This window comes from Primulina tabacum, chromosome 12, assembly GCF_025594145.1.
Source record: "Primulina tabacum isolate GXHZ01 chromosome 12, ASM2559414v2, whole genome shotgun sequence".
NCBI lineage: Eukaryota > Viridiplantae > Streptophyta > Magnoliopsida > Lamiales > Gesneriaceae > Primulina > Primulina tabacum.
In genome coordinates, this window is record NC_134561.1 from 23005710 (window position 1) to 23030161 (window position 24452).

Sequence of the window (24452 nt, forward strand, 5' to 3'; positions counted from 1 at the left end):
TTGCACGTAATATAATTAATCAACATAATTAAATATCATGCAATAATTTTACTGAATGGATTGGATCCCTCCCAGGCTCGCTGCAACCTACATATGCCATGAAAAATATGCAATAGCTTTAACTTGACCAAACTATGCAATTAAATCCGAAAACTGAGACAATTGCGCCTATGACTTCGTATTTAATCATGACTCAGTGCCAACCCGAACCAACACCGAACCATCAAGTAGTCATGTTTAAATACGCCTTAAACGATGAAATAATGATCCTAAAGTGGTGAGGGTCGAAATCTAGGTGAATGGAGGCCAAAACATGAAACGCACTTTCGAGAGTCAATTTGGCACATCGCACCGTAAATCCTCGTACGACCTCAAAAATGATCCGAATCACAAACGGCCAAAAAAATGACCTTTCTAACTTAATGAGGCACTGTCCAGTCCAAGGCCATAGGCTAAAAGCCAACCAAGAACTCAAACGAGCCACTGACCCATCACAGCAGGTTGCTGTCCACAAAATACACCAGCTGTACTTTGGTTTCTTGCGTCGTTTTCGAGGCTAATGGCCATTGGGGCTTGAAACACCGATCAAAACCTCTTACCAACACCCAAAGGAATGATTTGAACCATGGCTAAGGGCCCTAGACCAGCCACAATCCGCATCACACCAGCAAACAACCGAACGTTCCAACCGAGAACAAATTCTGCACGTAGGATGCATTGCTTTTGTTTTGCTGTCACGAATCGTTCCAATGGCCATTTGATTGACTATGACACGATCTAGACATCTAGGGGTATGGTATGAACCGTGGCTAAGGGCCGGAGGCCAACCAAGATCCACACCATTCCCTAAAAATCGAAACAACACTAGCTGTCAAAAATGATAAGCCGAAGGGTGCAGGGGCTGTTCTTGAGTATTTTGTAAAAACCGATTCACCATGGACCAAGCCACAAAAAGGGCGACTTATTCACGTCTTAGACATGGTAGAGAAGTGATCAAACCATGGCTATAGGCCCTTAGGGCAGCCAAGATCAGATCCTTTCCCTTGACATCAAAACAGAATTTTCGAAACACAAATGGCTAAGAATGAGAAGCTGCTGTCAATTCGGTTTCTATCATGCATGGGGCTTGTTTGAATGGACCATCATGGTCTTGACACACCCTAGTATGTGTCTAGATGTAGCCTAGTGAGCCTGGAGTCGAACCATCCACCTAAAACATCAAAACAAGAGAACCCGTGAAGAGCATCATGAAAGCCGAAATTCTGCATCTTTTATTTTCTGAAAATTTTTGATAGATTTCGGTTTTTTTGCATGGAAATGATGATCATGTAATGTTAAATACTGCTAATAGGACTTGATTGAAGAGTCAAGGAAGAATATATGCATGCCTGGTTTCGTTTGAAAGAAAAACGAAAGGATGAGGCGATTCGGCGCGGAGGAGGTGGAGCGCTCTTGCTACCTTGATTCTTACTCGGTTTTCTCTCTTGTTTCTAGCTATGAGGTTCACGTTTTTCTACTCTAAAATGGCTCTGAATTTTGGTGATGGAGAGGAGAAATATTGGTTAGGAGAGTGAGGGAAATGGTTGCAAATATAATGGGGAATGCAAGACCAAGTCTCTTATTTGAAATTTGAATTTTTGTTTGATATCAAATGATTTGTTGGGGTGTTTGTTGGAGTGCTAATGACCGATTGCTACATGCTAGACTAGGTTAGGATAATGATCTAGTATTAATTAATTAATTAAGGGTGAAAATATAACCATGCTAAGGAGTGACAAAGAATGGGTCAAAGCGTGAGTTGGCAAGGTATTGCTTAGTCATCTAAGGGGGCCGAAAATTTTACAATAAAAATGAAGGGGAAATGTTGTATATTAAGTAAATTTATAACCCTTTAAAGCCTTACCTATCCTTTAAATAATTTAGTGAATTAACCCCTTAATTATGGAACTTAAATGAATTTATTTTCTACTCACCTCAAGTTGTATATATAATTCCCTAAACCTCCTTATTAACTTAAATTAACTTACTTGCTAGCTAAAATAAATTCTGAAAATGTTTTCTGAATCTTAAATTTTATCTCTAAACTCCAACTTCAGTCCGGCCTCACTGAAATAACTGAAATGATAAAAATTAAACTACTACGTAAAATAATTAAATTTAAATACTCATGCAATAAAATCATTTTAATTTAAATACTAGAATTATGCATGGCTCATACGTAGTTTAAGTTACGGGTTCTACAATTTATGAATGAATTTATATTTTTATGTGCGATTTAAAATTAGTTTATAGATATATTTAATTTTAACAAGCTCTAATCAAGCTCAAACTCGAGCTCAATTATATGATTTGCGAGTAAACTTGTCAAACTGGGTTAGGTCCGTCGGGCCGACCCGCCCCGCTATAAAAATTGAACGGGTTGTGTTGATAAAATAGCAGCCCATTTGGAGGCGGACAAAATGGGCTGAGCCCGTTTGGGTTGCGGGCCAAGACAGGTCGAGCCCAAACGGTTGATAAAATTTTATATTTTTAAGTTTTATATAAAAATTGGAATAAGTTTCATGCGCCTCCATGTCTTAGAACAAATATATTGATAATTTACTCTTAGAAAAAATTTATTGATAATTTACTCTTACAACAAATATACATAAAGAAAATAAAAAAAAGATAAATTTACAGATATACATAAAGAAAACAAAAGGGAAGAAATTTCTGTAAATTTTATTCATGAATCTTAAAATAATTTTTAAGCATAGCAGTTGGTTGTGAACCCAAGAGTGGTTTCGTTTGAAGTCCGACGAGTTGCAGTGAAATTTTGTGGACCTGACGGAGGTTTGATATTTATGTGTATTGATGAAGACATAATATTTTTTAAAATTTACAACTGTCTCTTTCCTCAACTTTATGTTCTCTTCCATGTCTCAATCTTCATGTTTGGTTTAAACACTTTACTTTTTATGGATTATGTTGTATGTTTTGTTAATTTCTTATTTCAATGTTTTTAATTATTTTATGAAACTATTTGATTGAAATATGTTTAGCATTTTTTTCTTAAAAAAATAAGCGGGTCGGCCCACCTAACCCACGGCCCAAGGTGGGTTGGGCTGGGTTGACCATTTAGAGGCCCGCCAAAATGGCGGGCTGGCCTGCCCCTCCTAATTGCGGGTTGCGGCAGGTGGTGGGTCGGCCCACCCCGCCAACCCATTTTGACATATCTATTTGCGAGCTCAAAAACGAGCCGATCTCAAGCCAGGCTTATCAAACATGCTAAACAAGCTATTAATGAATCAAGCTCGAGCCTGGCTTGATTAACATGCTAAACGAGCTTTTAACGAGCCAAGCTCGAGCTTTTCCCGAGCTTGGTAATTTTCAGACTAACCAAGCTCGAGCCTGATAATAAAAGCTCGAATCAAGCTCGAGCTCAAACCTCAAACAATCTTAAACGAGCCAAGCTCAAGCCTGATACTGTTTGATTTGGTTTGGATCAATTACATCCCTAATTGCACTCAAGAAGATACGCTTGGTGTGCTACTGGTGCGAGAGATCTAGGGCCTTTGGAGTCTAGTTTGTGTCGAAAAAGGCCTGATCAAGGTCTTATTTAGGGTCTAAGGAAGAGGTCTAGGGCCTGATTCAAGCCGTGGTCCATTCCAGGTCGTAATTTTTCCGAATGTGTCAAAATAGAGGTGAATTGGACCTAGGTTAAATTTTAGATTTGAGTTTTGGTTTTGCTTGAGTTTGGGATGTTTCAGCAGCTTAAATTTGGTTTTAGGATGTTAATAAAGACTTGGTTTTGGGTTGGCTCGAGACGGAAGGGTAGTTTGGTCATTAGTTTACATGAAAACGTGAAAACAAGGGTAAACGAATCATTCGTTGAGAGAATCAAGTCGTTCTTGTAACTTAGGCCCTAAGATGGATTTTCCAGAAATCCTCTGGACATTTTTGATATTTTAAAAATTATGGAATCGAATCCTTACCATTAAGTCAAAGTTCGGGGTCGTCCGGGTACGTATAGCGTTGAATCGTGTGCAGTTGGTTCGAGGAAAGTCGAGGGCGGTTTGCAACTTCCTAAAACAATTCCATATCATGTTAAATGTTAATTTAATAAGTTTTAAAGCATATGAATGATATATGCTATTTTCAAAAGTTTTAACGTATATGCATGTTTATGCTAATTTTAGAAGTCTCGACGTATACAAACGCTAAGCAATTTTTGGAAGTTGTAAAGAATATGGAAGTTTATACATGTTTTTATGAAATGATAAATTAAATAAAAATATTTTTGAGAAAAGTGAATTGATCGTGACATAAAATTAGTAAGAGATCCGTTGAAAATGAGAACGGTGAACTTGCAATGAAAAGGGAGTGAATCATAAAAAACGGGGGCGGAAATCTCAATGATAATGGATTCTTTGAAGAAGTGAACGGTGTAGTTATTTTATGGTAGTCGGAGGGATCGTCGAAAAAGTGGACGTTGAACTCGACGACTTTTACTATGGTTTATAAATTGGTAAATCAACTGAATATTGTCAATATCGAGGATCAGACTTCACTTAAAATTGATATTTTTATGGAAAAGCTAATACTTAAGCATGGTTTCAAAATTTACATATTTTTGGACGTTTCGAGTTTGCATGAAAATAATATATTTTTAGTAAACGTAATTCCATGCATGTGAATATATATTTATGTACTTGCTATATTCGGTTTGAGCATGCTGAGCCATTAGACTTACTAGGTTTGAATATTTGCAGGCGATGATGATGTTGAGTCGTGAGGTGCGGACTGTCGAGTCATCTGGGAGGCGCAGTGCATACAAGAGGACCTAAAAATTCAGCATATGTTAAAGATTTTGATGAATTTATGAATTAATGCTTTAATTTACAGACTTATAGGATGCTAGAATTTATTGAATTGAATTTTAGACTTTTATTGCTTTATTTACTTATTCTGCATGAATGATTATGGATATCATGGAATTCATTTATTTGATTATTTATGCTAGTTTATTTATGATGAATTAATTATGCATGGTTTAGAAAAAAAATAGTGTAAATTAAATGAATTTAGAAGTAAGGTCATTTCAGTTGGTTTTAAAGCGGTGTTTCTTCAAAAGGGTTGTCTGCTACTATTTCCAAAATGCTCGAGAAGTCACGCCTCAAGTCTGTGAGTTTTATTGTTTTAAAGTTTTTTTAATTGTTTAGATATATCTGCTTATATGCTTATCATAGATAAATGTTTGACGCCTTTTATTTTAAAACTGCATGTTGGTTACATGTTGGGTTGGACGACTTGTACAGATATGCCTCCTAGACGAGTTCTTCACAGAGATAGTGAGGGTAGGTTGGGAGGAGGAGATTCTACCGCCTCATCATAATCAGGATGCTAGTGCGCATATGCTAGCTGGTATGGCTCGATTACTGGAGCAGCATGTTGGAAATGCTGCGAGGGTCTGACCAGAGGCAGTTTAGGAGGATGGACCCTGAGGACCTTTCTGGCACTATTTATCCATTAGTGGCTGAGGGATGGATCAGGTGTTTGGAGGTGATTCTTAGGTATATGGACATGGCGGACACTGACTGGGTTCGTTGTACCATTTATTTGCTGAAGGACGTTGCTTCCTTATGGTGGGAGGGAGCAGAGCGACGGGTGAATCTGGCGACGTTGACTTCAGAGGGATTCAAGAGGTCATTCTTTGAGAAGTATTTCACCGCTGATATAAGTTCGAGATTGAAGAGAGAGTTTATGAGTCTCCGTCAGAGGGATTCATCTGTTTATGAATTCTTCCAGAAGTTTGATTTGGGCTGTCCTTTGTGCCCCTGATTGCAAATGAAGCTATAGAGAAGATACGCCTTTTCTTGGATGGTTTGAGGCTGACGATCCGTCGAGATGTGTTGACGGAAGACCCGATAGACTATAATCCTCCTGTTGCTAAAGCCCTTCAAGTTGAGCAGTCACTGAATGACATCGAGTGGGAGATGCAGCGCAAGAAGAATCGTGCTCACCAATCGAGTCGGCAGAATAAGAGGCCCTTAACGGGGTCTAACAGGGGTCAGGGTTAGCAGAAGCTGCGGGGGGCGCCGAGGCAACCACAGAAACCAGATGCGCCAAAGAGTGATGTGAAACAATTGTGCAAGGATTGCAACCGCCACCATTATGGCAAGTATCTGTGGTTCTCTGGAAAGTGCTTCAAATGTTTAGAGCAGGGGCACATCGCCCTCAATTGCCCCAATCTTCAGGCATCTGCATCTGGCAGGGCATATGTTATGCATGAAGAGGAGGCTGAGCCAGACACTACTCTCATCACATATATTTATTCATCATTTCACTTTGCCGATTTAATTTGGATATTTAGGTGGCATGTTAGTATTGCTTATAGTATAAGGCATGATTGTTGATTAACTTAGCAACTGTTAGAAAATTCTAGACGGTGAACCCTAGGAATTCAAAATTTTGGGTATTTAATAGTTAAAAAGTTTATGTTGGGTAAGTTGTTACTGTTAATTCAGGAAGGTTCCGTCTCGAGGGTGTAGCCATGAATGCGTTGTTAGATTCTGGAGCTACAAATTCCTTTATTTCTGAATCTTTTTTGAGCCATCTGAGGGTCACACCCGAGCAAGGGTCACACCCGAGCAGTTGCGTTTGGGGTTTAGAGTTAGGGTGCCATCGGGAAAGGAGATGCTATCGTCTAGTGTGGTTCGTGATGTAGAGCTCGAGATGAAAAGACATCTCGTACGAGCTGATATTTTTGTACTTCTTGTGCCAGAGTTTGACATTATCTTGGGTATGGATTGGTTGGCAGAGAATGGAGCTTCGATCGACTTCCATCTGAGGACCGTATCTATTAATCAAATCGACAGGGAGACATTCTTATTCGAGGCAGCTCAGAGCAGTCTTGACCCTTGCATTGTCTCTTTCCTGCGCGCGATAAACTTGATGATTAAGGGATGTCAAGCTTTCCTGTCTTGTGTTGTCTGGATTCCTGACACGACCAGCCGAACTATTGAGAAGGTGGAGATAGTTAGAGAATTCCATGATGTTTTTCCTGACGACGTGATCGGCGTTCCACCAACGAGAGATGTGGAGATTTCTATCGAGTTGATGTCAGGCACAATGCCAATCTCTAATGAACCTTATCGTCTTTCATCTAGGGAGATTAAAGAGTTGAAAGATCATATTAAGAAGTTGTTAGACAAGGGTTTTATTCGTCCAAGTTCATCTTCATGGGATGCGCCAGTTCTCTTTGTGAAGAAGAAGAAGGATGGTAGTCTGAGACTCTGCATTGATTACCGAGATTTGAATAGGGTGACCGTGAAGAACAAGTATCAGTTGCCAAGGATCGAAGACCTATTTGATTAGTTGTAAGGAGCTTCGGTGTTCTCGAAGATAGATCTTCGTTCAGGTTATAACCAGTTGAAAGTCAAAGAAGTGGATGTTCATGAGACGGCTTTCAGAACTCGTTATGGACACTACGAATTTCTTGTGATGCCTTTTGGGTTGACAAATGCCCCAACATCTTCATAGATCTCATGAATCACGTATTTCAGCCGTATTTAGATCACTTTATCATCGTGTTCATAGAAGATATTTTGATCTATTTGAGAACTCGTGACGAGCATAGTCAGCATCTGAGGACGGCACTGTAGGTGCTTCGAGATTGGAAACTATTTGCCAAATTCAGCAAGTGTGAGTTCTGGCTGGAGAAGGTTGCATTCTTAAGCCACATTATTTCGAAGGATGGAGTAGAAGTCGACCAATCTAAAGTCGAAGCTGTGAAGGAGAGGTCAGTGCCTAGGAATGTATCCGAGATTCACAGTTTCTTGGGCCTGACTGTTTATTATTGTAATTTTATCAAGGGATTTTCGTCTATTGCAGTGCCCTTGACAGCCTTGACAAAGAAAAATATCAAGTTTGTGTGGAGTGCCGAGTGTCAGAGCCATTTTGAGAAGTTGAAACAAGCACTTATTGTAGCACTTGTTCTAGCGATGCCTTTCCGGGCAAGGGGATTATGTGATATACATTGATGATTCGAATCTCGATTTGGGCACCATGCTAATGCAGAATGATAAGGTGATCACCTATGCGTCAAGACAGCTAAAGGTTCATGAGAAAAACTATCCGACGCACGACCTTGAATTAGCTGCAATTGTTTTTGCATTGAAGATCTAGAGACACTACTTGTACGGTGAGAAATTCAAGATTTTAACCGATCACAAGAGCCTCAACTACTTCTTTACTCATAAGGAGCTGAACGTGAGGCAGAGGATATGGTTGGAGTTTGTTAAGGACTATGATTGGGACATTAGCTACCACCCGGGAAAAGCTAATGTGATGGCCGATGCATTGAGCAGAAAGACAACAGTAGTAGGCCATCTAGCAGTACAGAAACATCTCCAGACAGAGATTCAGAGGTTCGACCAAGAGATTTATGCTAGTGGTCATGCACCGAGATTATCTACTTTGACGATGCAGTCCAATATGAGAGACTGCATTTGTACTGAGTAGTCTACTGATGAACGGTTGAGAAGTGGAAGGCGAGGGACGAATCGAAGGGCAGTACATTATATTCGCTGGAGGATGGCATGGTCAGATATAAGGGCCGTTTATGGTTCCTAGTGGTGATTTTTAAGAGTCGAGATTATGATAGAGGCAAATTCTATGCCATACTCTATCCACCCAGGGAGTACGAAGATGTACAAAGACCTACAGTTACTCTATTGGTGGCTGGGTATGAAGAGGGACATTTGGAAGTTTGTATCAGAATGCCTCACTTGTTAGCAGGTGAAGGCAAAGCATCAGAGACCAGCGAGGTTGTTGAGGCTGCTCTATATTCCCGAGTGAAAGTGGGAGAATATTACGATGGACTTCGTGGTTGGGTTGCCGAGAACAGTGAAGGGCTTCAATGCCATTTTGGTGATCGTGGATTGTCTGGCTAAATCTGCGCATTTCCTGTCAGTGAAGATGACATACTCTATGTCACAGTATGCCGAGCTGTATATTCGAGAGATAGTCAGACTGCATGGGATTCTAGTGTCTATTGTATCCTACAGAGATCCGCTCTTTACTTCATCGTTTTGGAAGAGTCTTCATTCCGCTATGGGGACCAAGCTGTTGTTTAGTATGGCCTTTCATCCGCAGACTGACGGCCAAACAGAGAAAATGTTCCATATTTTGGAGGACTTGCTACGAGCTTGTGTGATTGATTTCCAAGGTAGTTGGGAGCCGAAGCTGCCGCTAGTGAAGTTTACCTATAACAATAGCAATTAGTCATCAAAGGTATGGCTCCCTACGAGGCTCTTTATGGAAGGAAGTGTAAGTCACCGATTCATTGGATGAGGTCGGAGAGAGAGCCGAGATTGGACCAGCTATTGTTCCGCAGACTGCGAATTTGGTAGTCAAGATCCGTGATAGGATGAAGATGGCACAGAGTAGACAGAAGAGTTATGCAGACAAGAGGAGAAGAGATCTCGAGTTTGCCGTTGGTGATCACGTCTTTGTCAAGATAGTTCCCAGGAAGGGAGTTATGCGATTCGGGAAGAAAGGTAAGCTCAGTTCGATGTTTATTGGACTGTTTGAGATCATGGAAAGGGTGGGAGCATGGCATAAAAGGTGGCCTTACCACCTAATCTAGCTGGAGTTCACAACTTTTTTCACATTTCTATGCTCCACAAGAACATGTCAAATCCATAACATGTACTGAATTATGAGCCACTGCAGCTTACTCCAAACATGACCTGCAAGGAGAAACCGACGCAGATCTTAGGAAAGAAGGAGAGTAGGATGCATAACAAGGTGATCAAGATAGTCAATGTAACGTCCCGAAAATTTAAAGGTTTACGTAAACCACATGCATGCAATTATTAAATTCCCTTGTATTTTAGTTAATTGTTTTAATTGCATTAAATTAATTATGTTGTGCATATTTGTATGTTTAAAATATATTTTTCTTCATGGTTGCATTAAAATGTATTTTTAAAGGGATATTCGAGTTGCGATCGAGGAACGGAGATCGAGGGCTGAAAAATAGAAAATGTTTTTATTGGTTATATGTTTTTAATTATTTAAAATATGGGTGATGCTTTTTCTTATTTTTGAAAATATGGGGTTTTGAGGTGATTTTATACGCCGGGACGTAAATTTTATCGGGGTTGGTTTTTCAACAAAAATTCAAACGTTTTGGCAACCCGGCTAATAAATTCACAAACTTATTTAAACAAAACTATTATCATATTTTAACTAAATCCTAATTAAACACTAATGGGCCTAATTATATGTTCAATGGGTCTAAGCTTAATTAGTGATTAATTAGCTATTATTTAAAGTTAAACCCCACCCCATAATCCCTAGAAACACACGCTCACCTCCCCCAATTATACAATCAAAACTCTCCCCTCCCCACAAACCACACCACACGTTAATTTTCTAGGGAAGCCACTAAAATATTGAGGAAAATTCAGCAAGCCTCTCCGTCGTCGTCCCTCGAATTGCTGCAACGTTTTCGTGCGTATTATACGTAAAGGCACGTCATATTCTCCTTTTACTCATCTTTCACACCATATTATTTGTTTGATACATGATTGCATGCAAAACATGATACAACTTTTATATTTTCGTTTTTATGGTTATACATGCACAAAACTAGTGTTTTCATCTTTTAAAACTCTTCATAATGATGCACAAAGGGGCTGCCATGGTAGGGGTACTTGAAGGGATGTTTTTTCACATGTTTAAAGGTCCCTAGGTGTATGTTTAAAGGCTGAAAAAATAGAGAAAGAATAAAAACGAAAATAGACTCCTTGAGGGAAAGGACTCTTCGACTAGAAGTGTTTGAGGGTCACGGCTGCTAGATGCGGTTAGGGAGGGTCCACTAGACTTAATTGGGCTGCATAGGAGGGATGGGTAGAGGCTGGACATGGTGGTTAAGGGCTAGAGGCGAAGCTAGCCTAGGTTCGAATCATATTAGGACTAGGACTCTTGTGCAGAAAAATTCAGTAGCTTTCTAGGCATATTCAAGGGACTTAATGGGCTGGAATTTCGTCGGATATGGGTTAGTTAGGTGTTATTAAGCTTTGGTTCAAGTTTGGTAAAGTTTGGTTAAGTTTCGAGTCCATACGAGTCAAAACTGGGAAGTACGTCTAAGTTTAAAAACGAATATGGAAACACCTAGATTTATGCTTGTTAAAATTATGAAAAATTATATTTAAGCTCAAATAATATTAGAAGTCTAAGTTTTTAATTTGGAAATTTTATATTAAGTTTTGGTTTAATTCAGGATTAAAATGCATTAATACATCACATTTAGATATTAAATTAAAAGTCATCGATTTATGCCAAATAAAAATATGAGAAAATTAATTTAGGATTAAATAATTATTTGGGACATGTTAGAAGTCAATGAATTCAAGAAAATATCAAAAAACAGAAATTATACGTCCAGGGGTAAAACGATCTTTTCACACCTAGAAATTAGTATAGGTCATGGCAGTGCCCTAAATGCTGTTTTTATGAAATTACGATTATTTTTAAATGTTTATGAATTGTTCATGATTAAAATATGATTTTTGAATGTCTAAATGATTTTTATGATTTAAGAAGACATTTAAAATACATGTTGCATGCTTGGTTTCAAAAATGAAAAATGTAAATATTACACATGATTTTTCTAAGTGATGTGAATGTAAAATGTTGAAGGAAGTGAAGTGGTTGTGACTAATTCGTTAATGATGGCGACGTCGTGAGGGTGATGGTCCCAGTGGGAGCCCGACGATCGTGTTTCCATTATTGCGAATATGAGGTTATGAGGATATGAGGTTTGAGGTAAGAATGGGAATGTCGTGATGGGAGAAGGCCCCAGAGGGAGCCCATTTATGGGAGAAGGCCCCAGAGGGAGCCCCGACGATCGTATTTCTATTCGATCATGATAGGACAAGGCTCAGTTGACCGGTGAGAGTGTCGCTGATGTCCCCGCCGTCCAGTACTGTGGTTATATGTAGATGGATCCATCGATTTTCACGTCATGTTGAGGAAAGTCAAAATTAACGATCTGAATTCAACAAAGGGAAAAAAAAGGAAATTTTCATGATTATGTTTAAGGTTTTATGTCATGTCATGTTGAGGAAAAGGAAATTCATGTTTGCATGTCATGAAAATGGTTATGTTTAAAGTTTTATGCATCATGAAAATGTTTACGAAAATGTTTATGTTTATGCATCTTCATGAAAACGATATTTTAAGTACAAGTATTTTTCACCGTTATATGTTGACTGTATTACGTATTACTCGTTATAAAGATTATGGTGTGTTGAGTCTTTAGACTCACTAGGTGTGATGGATGCAGGTGAGTTTGAGGGAGGACTTGACGGGTGATTTGACTGGACTGAAGGCGCACACAACCCGAGAACCAGCGCTTCTACTTTTTCCGCATTATGACTTTTGACTCATGCTTTATGATTAAAGATTTTTAAGATTATTTATTTATGCATTTGAGAGATTTTTGAGAGGTTTAGTATGAGCTATTCGTTTCAAATTATTGCTTTTTAGGTTTGGTAAAATAGTAGACGATTTCATTTTATGACTAGTGCACTTGACTTTAAAAATGCTAGTGGGGGATGTTTTTATATGCAAAATATTTTATAAAAATATTTATATGTGAGGGCCGAAAAGTAGAAAAAAAATTTCTAGTACTTTTAAAGCAATAAAAAGGACAGGACGTTTCAGTCAAAGTAAAGTGACTGGATCATTCAGAGAAGGAAGCTACTTGGGAGACTGAGACCGAAATGAGGAGTCGCTACCCTAATCTTTTCCGCGAGTACTGATTTTGAGGATGAAATTCTTTTAAGGGGGTGGAATTGTAACGCCCGAAAACCTGAACACACTAACCACATGCATGCATGAACATTAATTAGAAGTCTATTTAAACAAGTGGTCTAAATGCATGTTTAAGTATCGGTAAGATTGAATGAATTTTTAACAAATTGCTATGAATGTAAACTTTCTACGTCGAATACGCAATATACGACAAAGGCGAGAGAACCAGTGACGAGTTTGATAGGGTTTCTATTTTTAGAAATATAGAAATGGGAAACTTGGGAATTAGTAATCCATAATAGGAAAGCTGAAAATTTATTTTTAGTAAGGAACAAACTTAATCTGTAACGAGCTTTTACTAAAAAATGAGAAGTTTCGGACTTATGATACCGGGAACTAGTAACACCAAATATTTTAAATTATTTTGTGAAATTTCTATGTGTACTAATTGTTTATTTAATAATTAATTCCTTATTGGGCCTATATTAACAAGGATCTATTTAAAAACAATTAGGGCCTTAACTAGAGCTAGTGCACACACAAAACATACACACTCAAACCCTAAGGGAGGCCGAAAGTTCTTAGACAAGGAAAGAAGGAAGGTTCGTCTCCTATTCATCTCTCGTCGCGTCGTTGCTCGTATTTCGTAAGCCTAAAGAACAAGGCATGTTTTCAAACCCTTCTTTATGCACCATTCAATCCATAGTATTGTATGTATTTGATTTTGTGTGAAAATTTTATAAGGATAATGGCTTTCAATTTGAAGCATATGTATTTATGTTTTCATCAAGATTTTTCTAACGTTTTGAGAATTTTTTAGGGATAGATGAAAACCAAGGGATTTAAGGGTCCTTCTAGATGTTTAATAGCGGGTTTGAAGGGAAAAAGGATGAAACGAGAGCCGCACGGGGCTGTTCGGCCCTGCACACAAAACATATGCAGGCCATGAGGTCTAAAGGGCGGCGACTTTGGTTCAATCGGACATGGGGGCTGCATGGGGTCATAAACATGGTATTGAAGGAAGGGTTAGGGTCTTAACAATGGCTAGGAGGGGTTCGGTCAGGGCCTGGACCAGTTTGTGAACTGTTGCAACCATGTCTCCAAAAATTGCACTTCTTGGCTCGTTTGGGATGTGAACGGTTCTATGGGCTGGATGATGGTGGAAAGGGCTGGACCAGGGGCTGGCAATGTGCCTTATATTCCTGGTGAGGGTCTGGTGTGAGCTAAGAGTCAAACAAATGGGCTATGATAGCCGCTGGACGTGAGAGGACCACTGTGCTCAAGAAGATACGCTTGGTGCGCTTCTGGTGCGAGAGATATAGGGCCTTGGAAATCTGGTTTGTGTCCAAAAGGTCATAATCATGGTCTTATTTAGGGTCTAGGGCTTGTTTCTGGGTCTTTTCGAGCCGTGGTCCGTTCAAGGTCGTAATTTTCCCGAACATGTCAAAATAAAGGTAAATTGGACCTAGGTTAAAATTGCGATTTGCGTTTTGGTTTTTGCTTGAGTTTGGGATGTTTCAGCAGCTTAAATTTGGTCTTAAGATGTTAATAAAGGCTTGGTTTTGGGTTGGATCGAGTCGGAAAGGTAGTTTGGTCATTTGTTTACTCGAAAACGCGAAAAATAGGTTAAACCAATCATTCGGTGAGCGAATCGAGTCGTTTTTGAAACGTATGTCCTAAGATGAATTTTCCAGAAAGCCTCTGGAAATTTTTGATAATTTTAGAATTATGGAATCGAATCATGATATATGCTATTTTCAGAAGTTTTAACGTATCGGCATGTTTATACTATTTTCCGCAGTCTCGACGTATACGAATGATACAAGCCATTTTTGGAAGTTTTTAAGAATATGGAAAGTTATACATGTTTTTTATGAAATGATAAAGTAAAAGAAAATATTTTTTAGAAATGTGAATTGATCGTGACGTAAAAGTACTAAGGGATCCGTTGAGAACGGGAGCGGTGAACTTGCAATGAAAAGGGAGTGAACCGTCGTAACGAGGGCGAAAATCTCAATGATAATGGATCCGTTGAAAAAGTGAACGGTAAAGTTATTTTATGATAGTCAGAGGGATCGTCTAAGAAGTGGACGTTGAACTCAGCGACTAGTACTATGGTTTATAGATTGATCAATCGACTAAATGTTGTCACTATCAAATATCAAACTTCATTTAAAAATGATATTTTTAGGGAAAAAGTTAATACTTAAGCATGATTTCAAAGTTGCATATTTTTGGAGGTTTCGAGTTTACATGAAAATAATCTATTTTTAGCAAACGTAATTTCCATGTTGTGATTGTATGTTTATGTACTTGATATATTTGGTTTGAGCATGCTGAATCATTAGACTCACTAGGTTTGAATAAATGCAGGGGATGATGATGTTGAGTCTTGAGGTGCGGACTATCGAGTCATCCGGAAGGCGCAGTGCATACCCGAGGACCTATAAATTCCGTATATGTTAAATATTTTGATGAATTTATGAATTATTGCTTTTGTTTACATATTGATAGGATGCTAGAATTTATTGTTTTGAATTTTAGACTTTTATTTCTTTATTTACTTTTTCTGCATGAATGATTATGTATATTATGAAATTCATTTATTTGATTATTTGTACTAGTTTATTTATGATGAATTAATTGTGCATGGTTTAGAAAAAAAATTGTGTAAATTAAATGAATTTAGGAATAGGGTCGTTTCAATATCAGTTCAGCGTCTCCAATCATGTGTCTTGAACATCAACTGTCCAAGTACCAGACTGAGTCTTTGGTCAATTTTCATGTAATTTGCAATCACAAATAATAAATAAATTGATTACCCAAATCTATTTGGGTCCTGAAATAATTAGTCCTTTAGGAACCCAGACTTGCATTACTCGAGATGATCTTTCAGTTGCTGTGTTCCAAATATATTTACATATTTTGTGTGTGATTGGTGTGTTGTGTGCAGATGAGACAATATGTGTTTTGGCCTTGTTTTCCTTGTTGTTCATCCGATTTCGCTTTTGAACAGGCTTGAATTATGATAATGACTTTAATTGTCATTTACTGAGTTTTGTTTGTGATAAGTAGACCTTTTAGGTAACCAGCTTTCTGAATCACTTGAATTCTTAAGACTGTACCCAATCTCATACCTTTTAGCTTTTTTCATATTTTCAATCGGCTGTTCAACTGGTTTACTAGGCTCAGGTTGTTTATGAATCATAACTGATTTAACAAAATGAATGTATTTCCCTTTGCACATATTCAGTTTGTCTTAGTACCACTTGTTGAGGGTTCGTCTTGGCTGTTAAAGTCTAAACCAGTTTTATCTCCAACTTATTTCTAAGAATTTTAGTTAATATAACTGATAACTTGTTCCAGACCTGGATTAAATCGGTTATTCTTGAATTCTCAGATTTTAACTACTGAATCATAGACTGGTTCTCATGCTTTTATGCTATTAGCTTCACAATCTCCTTCTTGACATTTGACAACCCAACGGATTGTGCACAATCAGTTTAATTTTTTTCATTCATAGGATCAGTTTTCTTAGCCTTAGCTTCCTCAAAGGATAGAGCAAGCTTGCGATATTCATTCACCATTTCATGCAAAGTTGAAATAAGTTCTTCACGTGTAAAGTGAGTAGAGCTAAAATCAAATACTTGCTCACTGCTAGATTCCAGCTACGCAACATTACCTATGAGGCATTTTACCTCTTCTTCATCACTAGAGCTGCTTGAGATATCAATTTTTGATGCTTCTGTAAGGTCTAGGAAATTTAAATTTACGTAACCTGAATGCATGCAATCTAGGGTTTTATTTAAATTATGTGTGTATTGATTTTTATACATTTAGTGCATGAATATGTCATGAGTAGGGTTCATTTCATGATTATTTTAAAGTTTCACGCATTAGGGTTTCTAGTTTAATTTCACGCTCGAACGAGGAACGAAGACCGGGGATTATCAGAAAAAATGTTTTAATTATATGATTAATTTTAATTAATTGTTGGGAGGGTTTTTAAGGATGTTTTCGAAAATTGGGCCTCGTTGGTTATTTTTACTCGTCGGATCGTATTTTTTAACCGGTACACAAGTTTAATCGATTTGAGGGACTTTTTGAGGGCTCATGAAATACTTTAAAAAATGTACCTAAACAAAATATTTTTCGGGAAAGTTATTGGGTTTTATGGGTTTATTTTAGTGTTTAATGGGCTCAAAACTTTTTTAATCCATTTAAATTTCAATTTGGGCTCATTAGTGACTTTATTAGCAGCTAAACTAAACCCTAAACATACCTAACTATTAGTGGCCGCCCACCTCATTCCACCAGCAGCCATTTGCACGTTCTTTCAGCAGCATTTTTTCTCCTTCTAGCAGCAAAATTTGGTCCTCCATTTTTTTTTCAAACAAGTTACCTCCCCTCTCCTCTGGTGCTTCCCCGACGAGCGATTATTAGAGTTTTCAAGCATCTAAACATCAAGACACGCTTGTATCATCTTTTCATTTTCATTCACGCCATATTATTGCTGTTATATGTGTATATGCATGAGGGTTCTTTTCGGATAGAATGAGAAATCGTTTTTATGCAAGTTTTGTCATGATTTTTGCATTCGTGTGATGTATCGTCACGTTTTATTGTATGGTTGCTAGGGACTGCTGTTTTTTGGAGTTCTAAGGGCTATTCAAGGCATTAATATTGTGTCCTATGGCTGGTGTCGGGTTATGGTGTATATGAGTAAGAGGCCGTGTGATTTCTGGTGTTCGTTCGATCGATTTTGGTGTGGCTGCGCTTCATGGCTTGCATGGGGCTGTGGCCGTTCAGTAAGTCCAGAGGGGTCCTAGGGTGGGCTAGGAGAGGCGGGTTTGTGGCTGGTCCAAAAGGTTTTGGTGTAGGGTCGGTGAAAGTGTTCTAGGGTCACGGCTATGGTTCGATTAGTTTGAGCAAAAAAATTCCAGCAACTTCTCGGGACTGATTGAGGGTCTTAGGTGGTATGGAATTATTGGTTTAGGGGCTAGTCTAGTAGAGTTAAGTCATGGGTCGAGTTGGGAAAAATTTTGTTAAGTTTCGGGTTAAAACTGGGACCCTGGTCCATGTTTTAAAATGAATCGTTTAAGTTTTGTATCGGGTTCGAGTTTACATCGAAGGGATTTTTATAAATATGTTTTGGAATTTTATAAAGAGTTTGGTAAACTTCGGGTCGAAATTTAGAGGTCCAGGGGTAAAACGGTCATTTTGGGTTTCCAGGGGTAAAATGGTAATTTTGCATGCGGGGTGAGGTTTTGGTCCTGGCATTGCCATGAGCGCAAATTTAATATGATTTTAAATGTTTATGTATCATGATTATGATTTTTATGAAATTATGAAAATTACGTTGTGCTTGATTTTAAGAAAATTTACGTATATGCAAGATTTTGTTAAGTGTTGAAAATGGTGATGCTTTGAAGGATGGGAATTGGTTGTGACTAACGATATATATGTAAATGATAATGATGAGGCCTAGGCACAGTGGATGGGTAATATTGTCGCTGATGTCCAACAGCCTCTGGTACCACGGTTTATGTAGATGGATTCATCGATTAATGATGAAACGATAAAGCTGTTACCAAAGTCACAACTAATGAATTGAATTCAATTAAAGTGTGTGTATAAATATTTGATGTTAAGATGAGCTGTTTGACAATTTATGATTTATACAACAAGTTTACGTTTATGCTTTAAAGCTCATGAAATGTATGTTGATTACAATATTTTTCACGATGTGTCCAATGTATATGTATTTGCTATTATTCGGTATAGGTGTGTTGAGTCTTTAGACTCACTAAACGTGTATGATGCAGGTGAGCTTTTGGATGAGGAGACTAGGGGTGCCGAACTCTGAGTCGGCAGGGCTAGATGTGCACACACGACCCGAAGACCACATTTTTCCGCACATCACGAATTAATGAGCTTTGAATAGACATGATCAGTTTTATACATTTTATGATATGTTGTTGGCTTTTAGGATTTTTACTCGTTTCATTTTATTTATACGTGATTGTGGGCCGTGTTGGCAATATTTTTAAACTGCAATATTTTATCTGACGATCGTTTATGATTATTTTTAAATGACATATTTTCAGTAAGGTTGCATGCATGCAAAATATTTAAATAATTAATTTCGTAAATGTGAGCTTTGAAAAAAAAAATCAGCAACATTTTAAATTAATAGACGTCACAGTTGGTATTAGAGCAAGGGTCTTGTATAGGATCGTGCCATCGCTAGTTCCTGCAGTTCACTTGCTTGATCGTATGATATACGTTTTTACGATGATTTACAGTGCATGTTTAGCTGCTTTTACGATTTAAGGACGTATTATTTTGAAAAACTAGATTAAATTGCATGATGGGTTATGTTAAATTGGGGTGTATTTAGATATCATGCCTCCCAGAGGCGCTCCTAGTGCAGATCGTCGGGATGGGATTCCTGGAGGCGGCAGAGGCCCTTCGCCACCACCGTCGCATGGGGATGCAACTACTCGAGTACTTGAGCGTATGCCTAGACTATTGGAGCAGGTACAGCAGGCTCCCAAAAATCAGACCGATGTTTTTGAGCAGTTTAGGCGGCTCAACCGGAAGGAGTTCGAGGGCACCACTGATCCACTCAAAGGAAAAGGGTTGGATTCAATATCTAGAGCTGCATTTTCAGTACCTTGATATGAGGAACGGCGACCGGGTCAGGTGCGTCGCTTATATGCTGAGGGATGACGCATCCCTATGGTGGGAGGGAGCTGCCCACGGAGTGAACATGGCCACCCTCACTTGGGAGCAGTTCAAGGATATATTCTACGACATGTATTTCCAAACTGATGTAAGGGGCCGCCTGACGACAAAGTTCATGAGTCTCCTCCAAGGGGACTCGACTGTGGCGGAGTTCATCCGCAAGTTTGACAGGGGCTGTCATTTTGTGCCCCTCATTGCTAGAGATGCTGTAACGTACCGTACTTTTAACTACTTAAAGTTTGCAGAAAAATTAAAAATTTTCATTAATGAATCGTGAACCCTCAAAACTCGATAAAACAAACTGTCCATTCCCGAAGTAGTAGCATAAAAGATCTCAAAGTAAAGTTTGTCAAAGCTATTTGCTTAAAATATCATAACCAGTAGCGTGAAATCAGAGTATTTGACATTTCATGAAAACTTAAAAACTTGGGCGGTCCTCGAGTTTAGCCTCCTGCTCAGTCCAAGCCAGCTCCTTGGTCTCCACCCCTAGTCTCCTCAACATCATGCTCACCTGCATCAATCAAATCTAGTGAGTCTAAAGACTCAACACGTATAAAATGGAAGTAACGAGTAATACGTAATAAAATTACATGCAGCTTTAAAATAGAACATACATACGGGAACTTGAACTTGCATAAATAAACTTGAACATACGTACATACATACATAGACGTGCCATAACATGAAACTTTTCTTAAACGTGCTTGCATACTTGTACATACTTAAACTTCATCATTTTTGCGTAGAGGCATGTTTCAAAGCAAGTGACCAATAACATAAATCGTCCGATCAGACTAAACCACAGTACTGGGCTGACAGGGACGAATCCACTGCCACATACATGAGATCCCCGTTCATGCTTTAACGGGTGGATTGGTCCCCGTTCATGCTTTAACGCTTTCCAATCCTGATCTAAACCCGTTCATGATTTAACGGGGTGGATTGGTCCCTAGTCATGCTTTACCGCTTTCCAATCCCATACATAAATTGGTCACATGACATTTAGCATACCTCAAAAATAAAACATTTTCTTTGCACGTCAAACATACTTACTTGGAGTTGAGGGATTTACTGGATCTCGCTTGGGATTACTGCTGCACATACTAACATGAATTTTAACACTTAACTTGCATAACTTAGACGTAGGTATTCTTGCTCACCACCAAATTAAATAAATAGCTTATGACATTCTAGATCACTCGGGACTTGCCCTCGTTAAATCGTCAAACTAACCCATGACATCGAACCCCGAACAATCTCTAAAATGATGTGTGGACATTTCCCAAAAATAAAAGACATGAACTTAAAACTTGAAAAGAAGAAAGAACAAAATATTTTTACAGATGGGGCTGCGCTTGGGCAGTAAAACATTACCGCTCGAGCGCCAGGGTCCGCGCTCGGGCGGTAATAAATTACTGCTCGAGCGCCTAGCCTTCTGGGGAAAATCATCGGACAGAAAGTGGCGCTCGAGCGGTAAAATATCACTGCTCGGGCGCCGAGTCTTCTGGATTCCGCGACACGAAACTTGAAACTCCTACTAAATCATATGAATCATGAACCAATCTATCGAGACTCATCTTTGGATGCTATGACAGGGATTCAACTCAAACAAATGTCCCCAAACCGACGACGTACAACAACTACGCAACATAATCTCCAACATGAATTTTGACACCAAAATATTTCTTACGACTTCTAATGCAACCAAGTGCCTACCGACAGAAGACTAAGCACCAAAATTTATCCCAATGTCATACTCACAATACCCAAACGCAGCAGCGATCTACCAACGGTTCCCAACGAAGCCTGCAACTCAAAAACTTCAAGAACGCATCAAAACATATTTTCAGAAAAAGCTGTTTGAGCAGTTCCACAAAAATAATCATAACTCACTCAATTCGAGATTTTCAGATCCAGAAACGTTCAAAATGCGATCTAAACCTTACACTTCACACATGTATTTTTATGCATAAAAACAACGCAACACATACTATGACATGATCGACGCAAAAAAAAGAATATATGTGCCTTTTGATAAATAACGTTATCGAAACGACGACTCCGACGCGGGAATGAAGCGACAGACGATCCGGGACGAATGTGGCACTATCTTCCTTGAAGAAAAGGGATGAAAATTGCTGAATTCTTAGAGGAGGGAGGGGCGGCTGCCACTAGCTAGAAGAACCCTAGGTTTCTCTCAAAAAAATAAAAATCTGAATTGTGTGTGTGTGTGTGTGTGTTAATCGGTTTTAGTGTGTGTAAAAACGTGTAAGTGTGTGTGAGTGTGTGTTACATGTGTGTGAGTGAGTAATTAGGGGAAATTGCTTAATTAAATAATTAATCAAGCTATTTAAAATGTTAAACCAATTAACAAGCTAATAAAAATGGTAAGCTAATACCCACTTTACTAAAATCTTCTAATTTAAAATAAAATGCACACTTGCTAAACTTTTAAAAGTTTTAAACCCTTAAATCACTAAATAAATAAATTAGACTTTTAAAATACTAAAACTTATAAGTCATTTAAAATATCCCTTTATAACTTAAAATAAAATACCACATTAAAAAATTCCAAACTCGTCGTCGGTCTCTTCTCCTCGATCCCGTATCGGATGATCGCCTGAAACATGAAACTCGAAAAACATTTAACATGCATCACATAAACATAATTAATTTAAAATAATGCATTTAAATAAATCATGCATGGCTAAAATTCATTTTAAATTAAAATAAATGATTTAACCATTTTCATAATTGCATGGGTTTTACGTGTGCTGATTTTGGGCTCTACAGATGCCGCCTAGTAGCTGAGGCATTTCATGGATGGGCTGAGGCCGACGTTGCACCAGGATGTGATGCTTATGAGATCGGCTAGTTATGATGAGGCGACTGGTTGTGCTTTCTAGGCCGAGCAAGCCTTGAGGGACATCGATTTTGAGATGCAGCAGAAGCGGTATCAGGCCCAGCCCAGCTCTCAGCCGTAGAAAAAGCAATTTACCGGGCCATCGAGGCAGCAGGGGCAGCAGAGGCCCCAGGGAAAGAGTTAAAGGTCTGGTCAGTATAAGCCAGGGGCGCCGAAGCCGGCAGAGAGACAGCTATACACGCAGTGCAACAAGTTCCACCTTTGCAAGTGTTTATGGGGCACCTACCAATGCTTCATTTGCGGACAGGAGGATCATAAAGCAACAGACTGCCCTAGGAACATAGGCCCCATTACTGGCCAAGTATATGTAATGCATGCCGAGGAGGCCGAGGCAGAGCCAGATTCGACGTTGATTACTCGTAACCCTTATGTTTAAGATTTTGATTTATCACTTGATTGCATGGATTTTATTCTTGTGATGAGAATTAAATTATGGGATTGATAACTTAGAACAAATTAGGTTGCATACTCTACCTAGTTTGGATTAAGAATTTAATGGTTTAATTGGAAGATTTTATGATCCAATTGTAATAACCGATAATATGAGGACCTAAGTGCAAACCTTTGCTAACGCGGATTCCTATTTCTCAATAATCTCGATTTTTTGCGGACTATTTTCGAAACTTCTGAAATTTTGGGGATTTAATTCTAATTTTTGGAGAACTCTATGATTTTATGGGATTAGAATTCGAAAATGATCAGGGTTTGAATTGCAATATTAGAAAATTTTCATAGGACCAAAGTGTAATTTTCAAAACTTTAAGGGCTAACTTGCAATTTCAAAAATTTGAAGTCAATTTCGCAAATTTTGAAGAATATTTGGGATTAATCCAGTGAATTTTTGAGGATTTTGGGATAATTTCCGATAAGAAATTTCTTAAGTTTCAACACGATTAGATTTGATGGTATGTTTTGTCGTATGGAGGATATATATTTCAGGTGTAGCCACACATGCATTGCTAGATTTGGGGGCTACGCATTCGTTTATACCCGAATATTTTGTCAAGCGACTAGGAATCATACTAGTGGCGATGAATTCGGGGTTCAGAGTTTCGATTCCATCCGGGGATCAGATGTTCACTTCTCAGATAGTGAAGAGATTGGAGCTTCAGTTACAGAAATATACGGTGCAGACAAATTTGATAGTGCTATCGTTGTCGGAGTTTGAGATTATCCTGGGTATGGACTGGCTGTCTTTGAACGGAGCTGTCATAGACTTTTGACAGAGGTCAGTGTCTGTCCGACCGCCCTGCGGTAAGCCGTTTATTTTTGAGGCAGATAGACACCAACAGTTGCCGCACGTCATTTCCTGCATGTGTGCGAGGAAGCTTATGAAGAGAGGCTCCTAGACATATTTGGCCAGCATTTTATCAGTGTTAGAGCCAGTCATTCAGATGCTAGAGGACGTGGATGTGGTCAGTGAGTTCTCTAGTGTTTTTCCTGATGATGTTTCAGGCATTCCACCATACAGAGAGGTGGACTTTTCTATTGAGCTCATTCTAGGTACCATGCCGATCTCTAAGGCACCCTATCGTCTAGCACCTGCAGATATGAAAGAACTAAAAGACTAGATACAAGATTTGCTAGATAAGGGTTTCATTCGCCCTATCTTTTCTCCTTAGGCTGCACCGGTACTGTATGTCAAGAAGAAAGATGGCAACATGCGGCTTTGCATCGACTACCGAGAACTGAACAGAGTCACAGTCAAGAACAAGTATCTGTTGCCGAGGATCCAGGATTTGTTTGATCAGCTTCAGGGAGCATCAGTGTTACCGAAGATAGATCTTCGATCCAGATACCATCAGCTTGAGGTGAGGGAGTCTGATGTGCATAAGACAGCCTTTCGGACGCGTTATGGGCACTATGAGTTTTTGTTGATGCCCTTCGGTTTGACGAATGCGCCAGAGATATTCATGGATCTCATGAAACGCGCAGCCATTCCTGGATCAGTTTCTCATAGTTTTCATTGACGATATCT

General features: G+C 38.8%; 1 protein-coding gene across 1 annotated transcript; it reads left to right on the top strand.

Moving 5' to 3' along the window:
- The first annotated feature begins 6675 nt into the window (after positions 1 to 6675).
- Positions 6676 to 8166, top strand: LOC142520272 (uncharacterized). Its single transcript, XM_075623275.1, has 3 exons — positions 6676 to 7242; positions 7644 to 7964; positions 8059 to 8166. Exons 1-3 carry the CDS (start codon positions 6676 to 6678, stop codon positions 8164 to 8166), a joined length of 996 nt encoding a protein of 331 aa, XP_075479390.1.
- The last annotated feature ends 16286 nt before the right edge of the window (positions 8167 to 24452 follow it).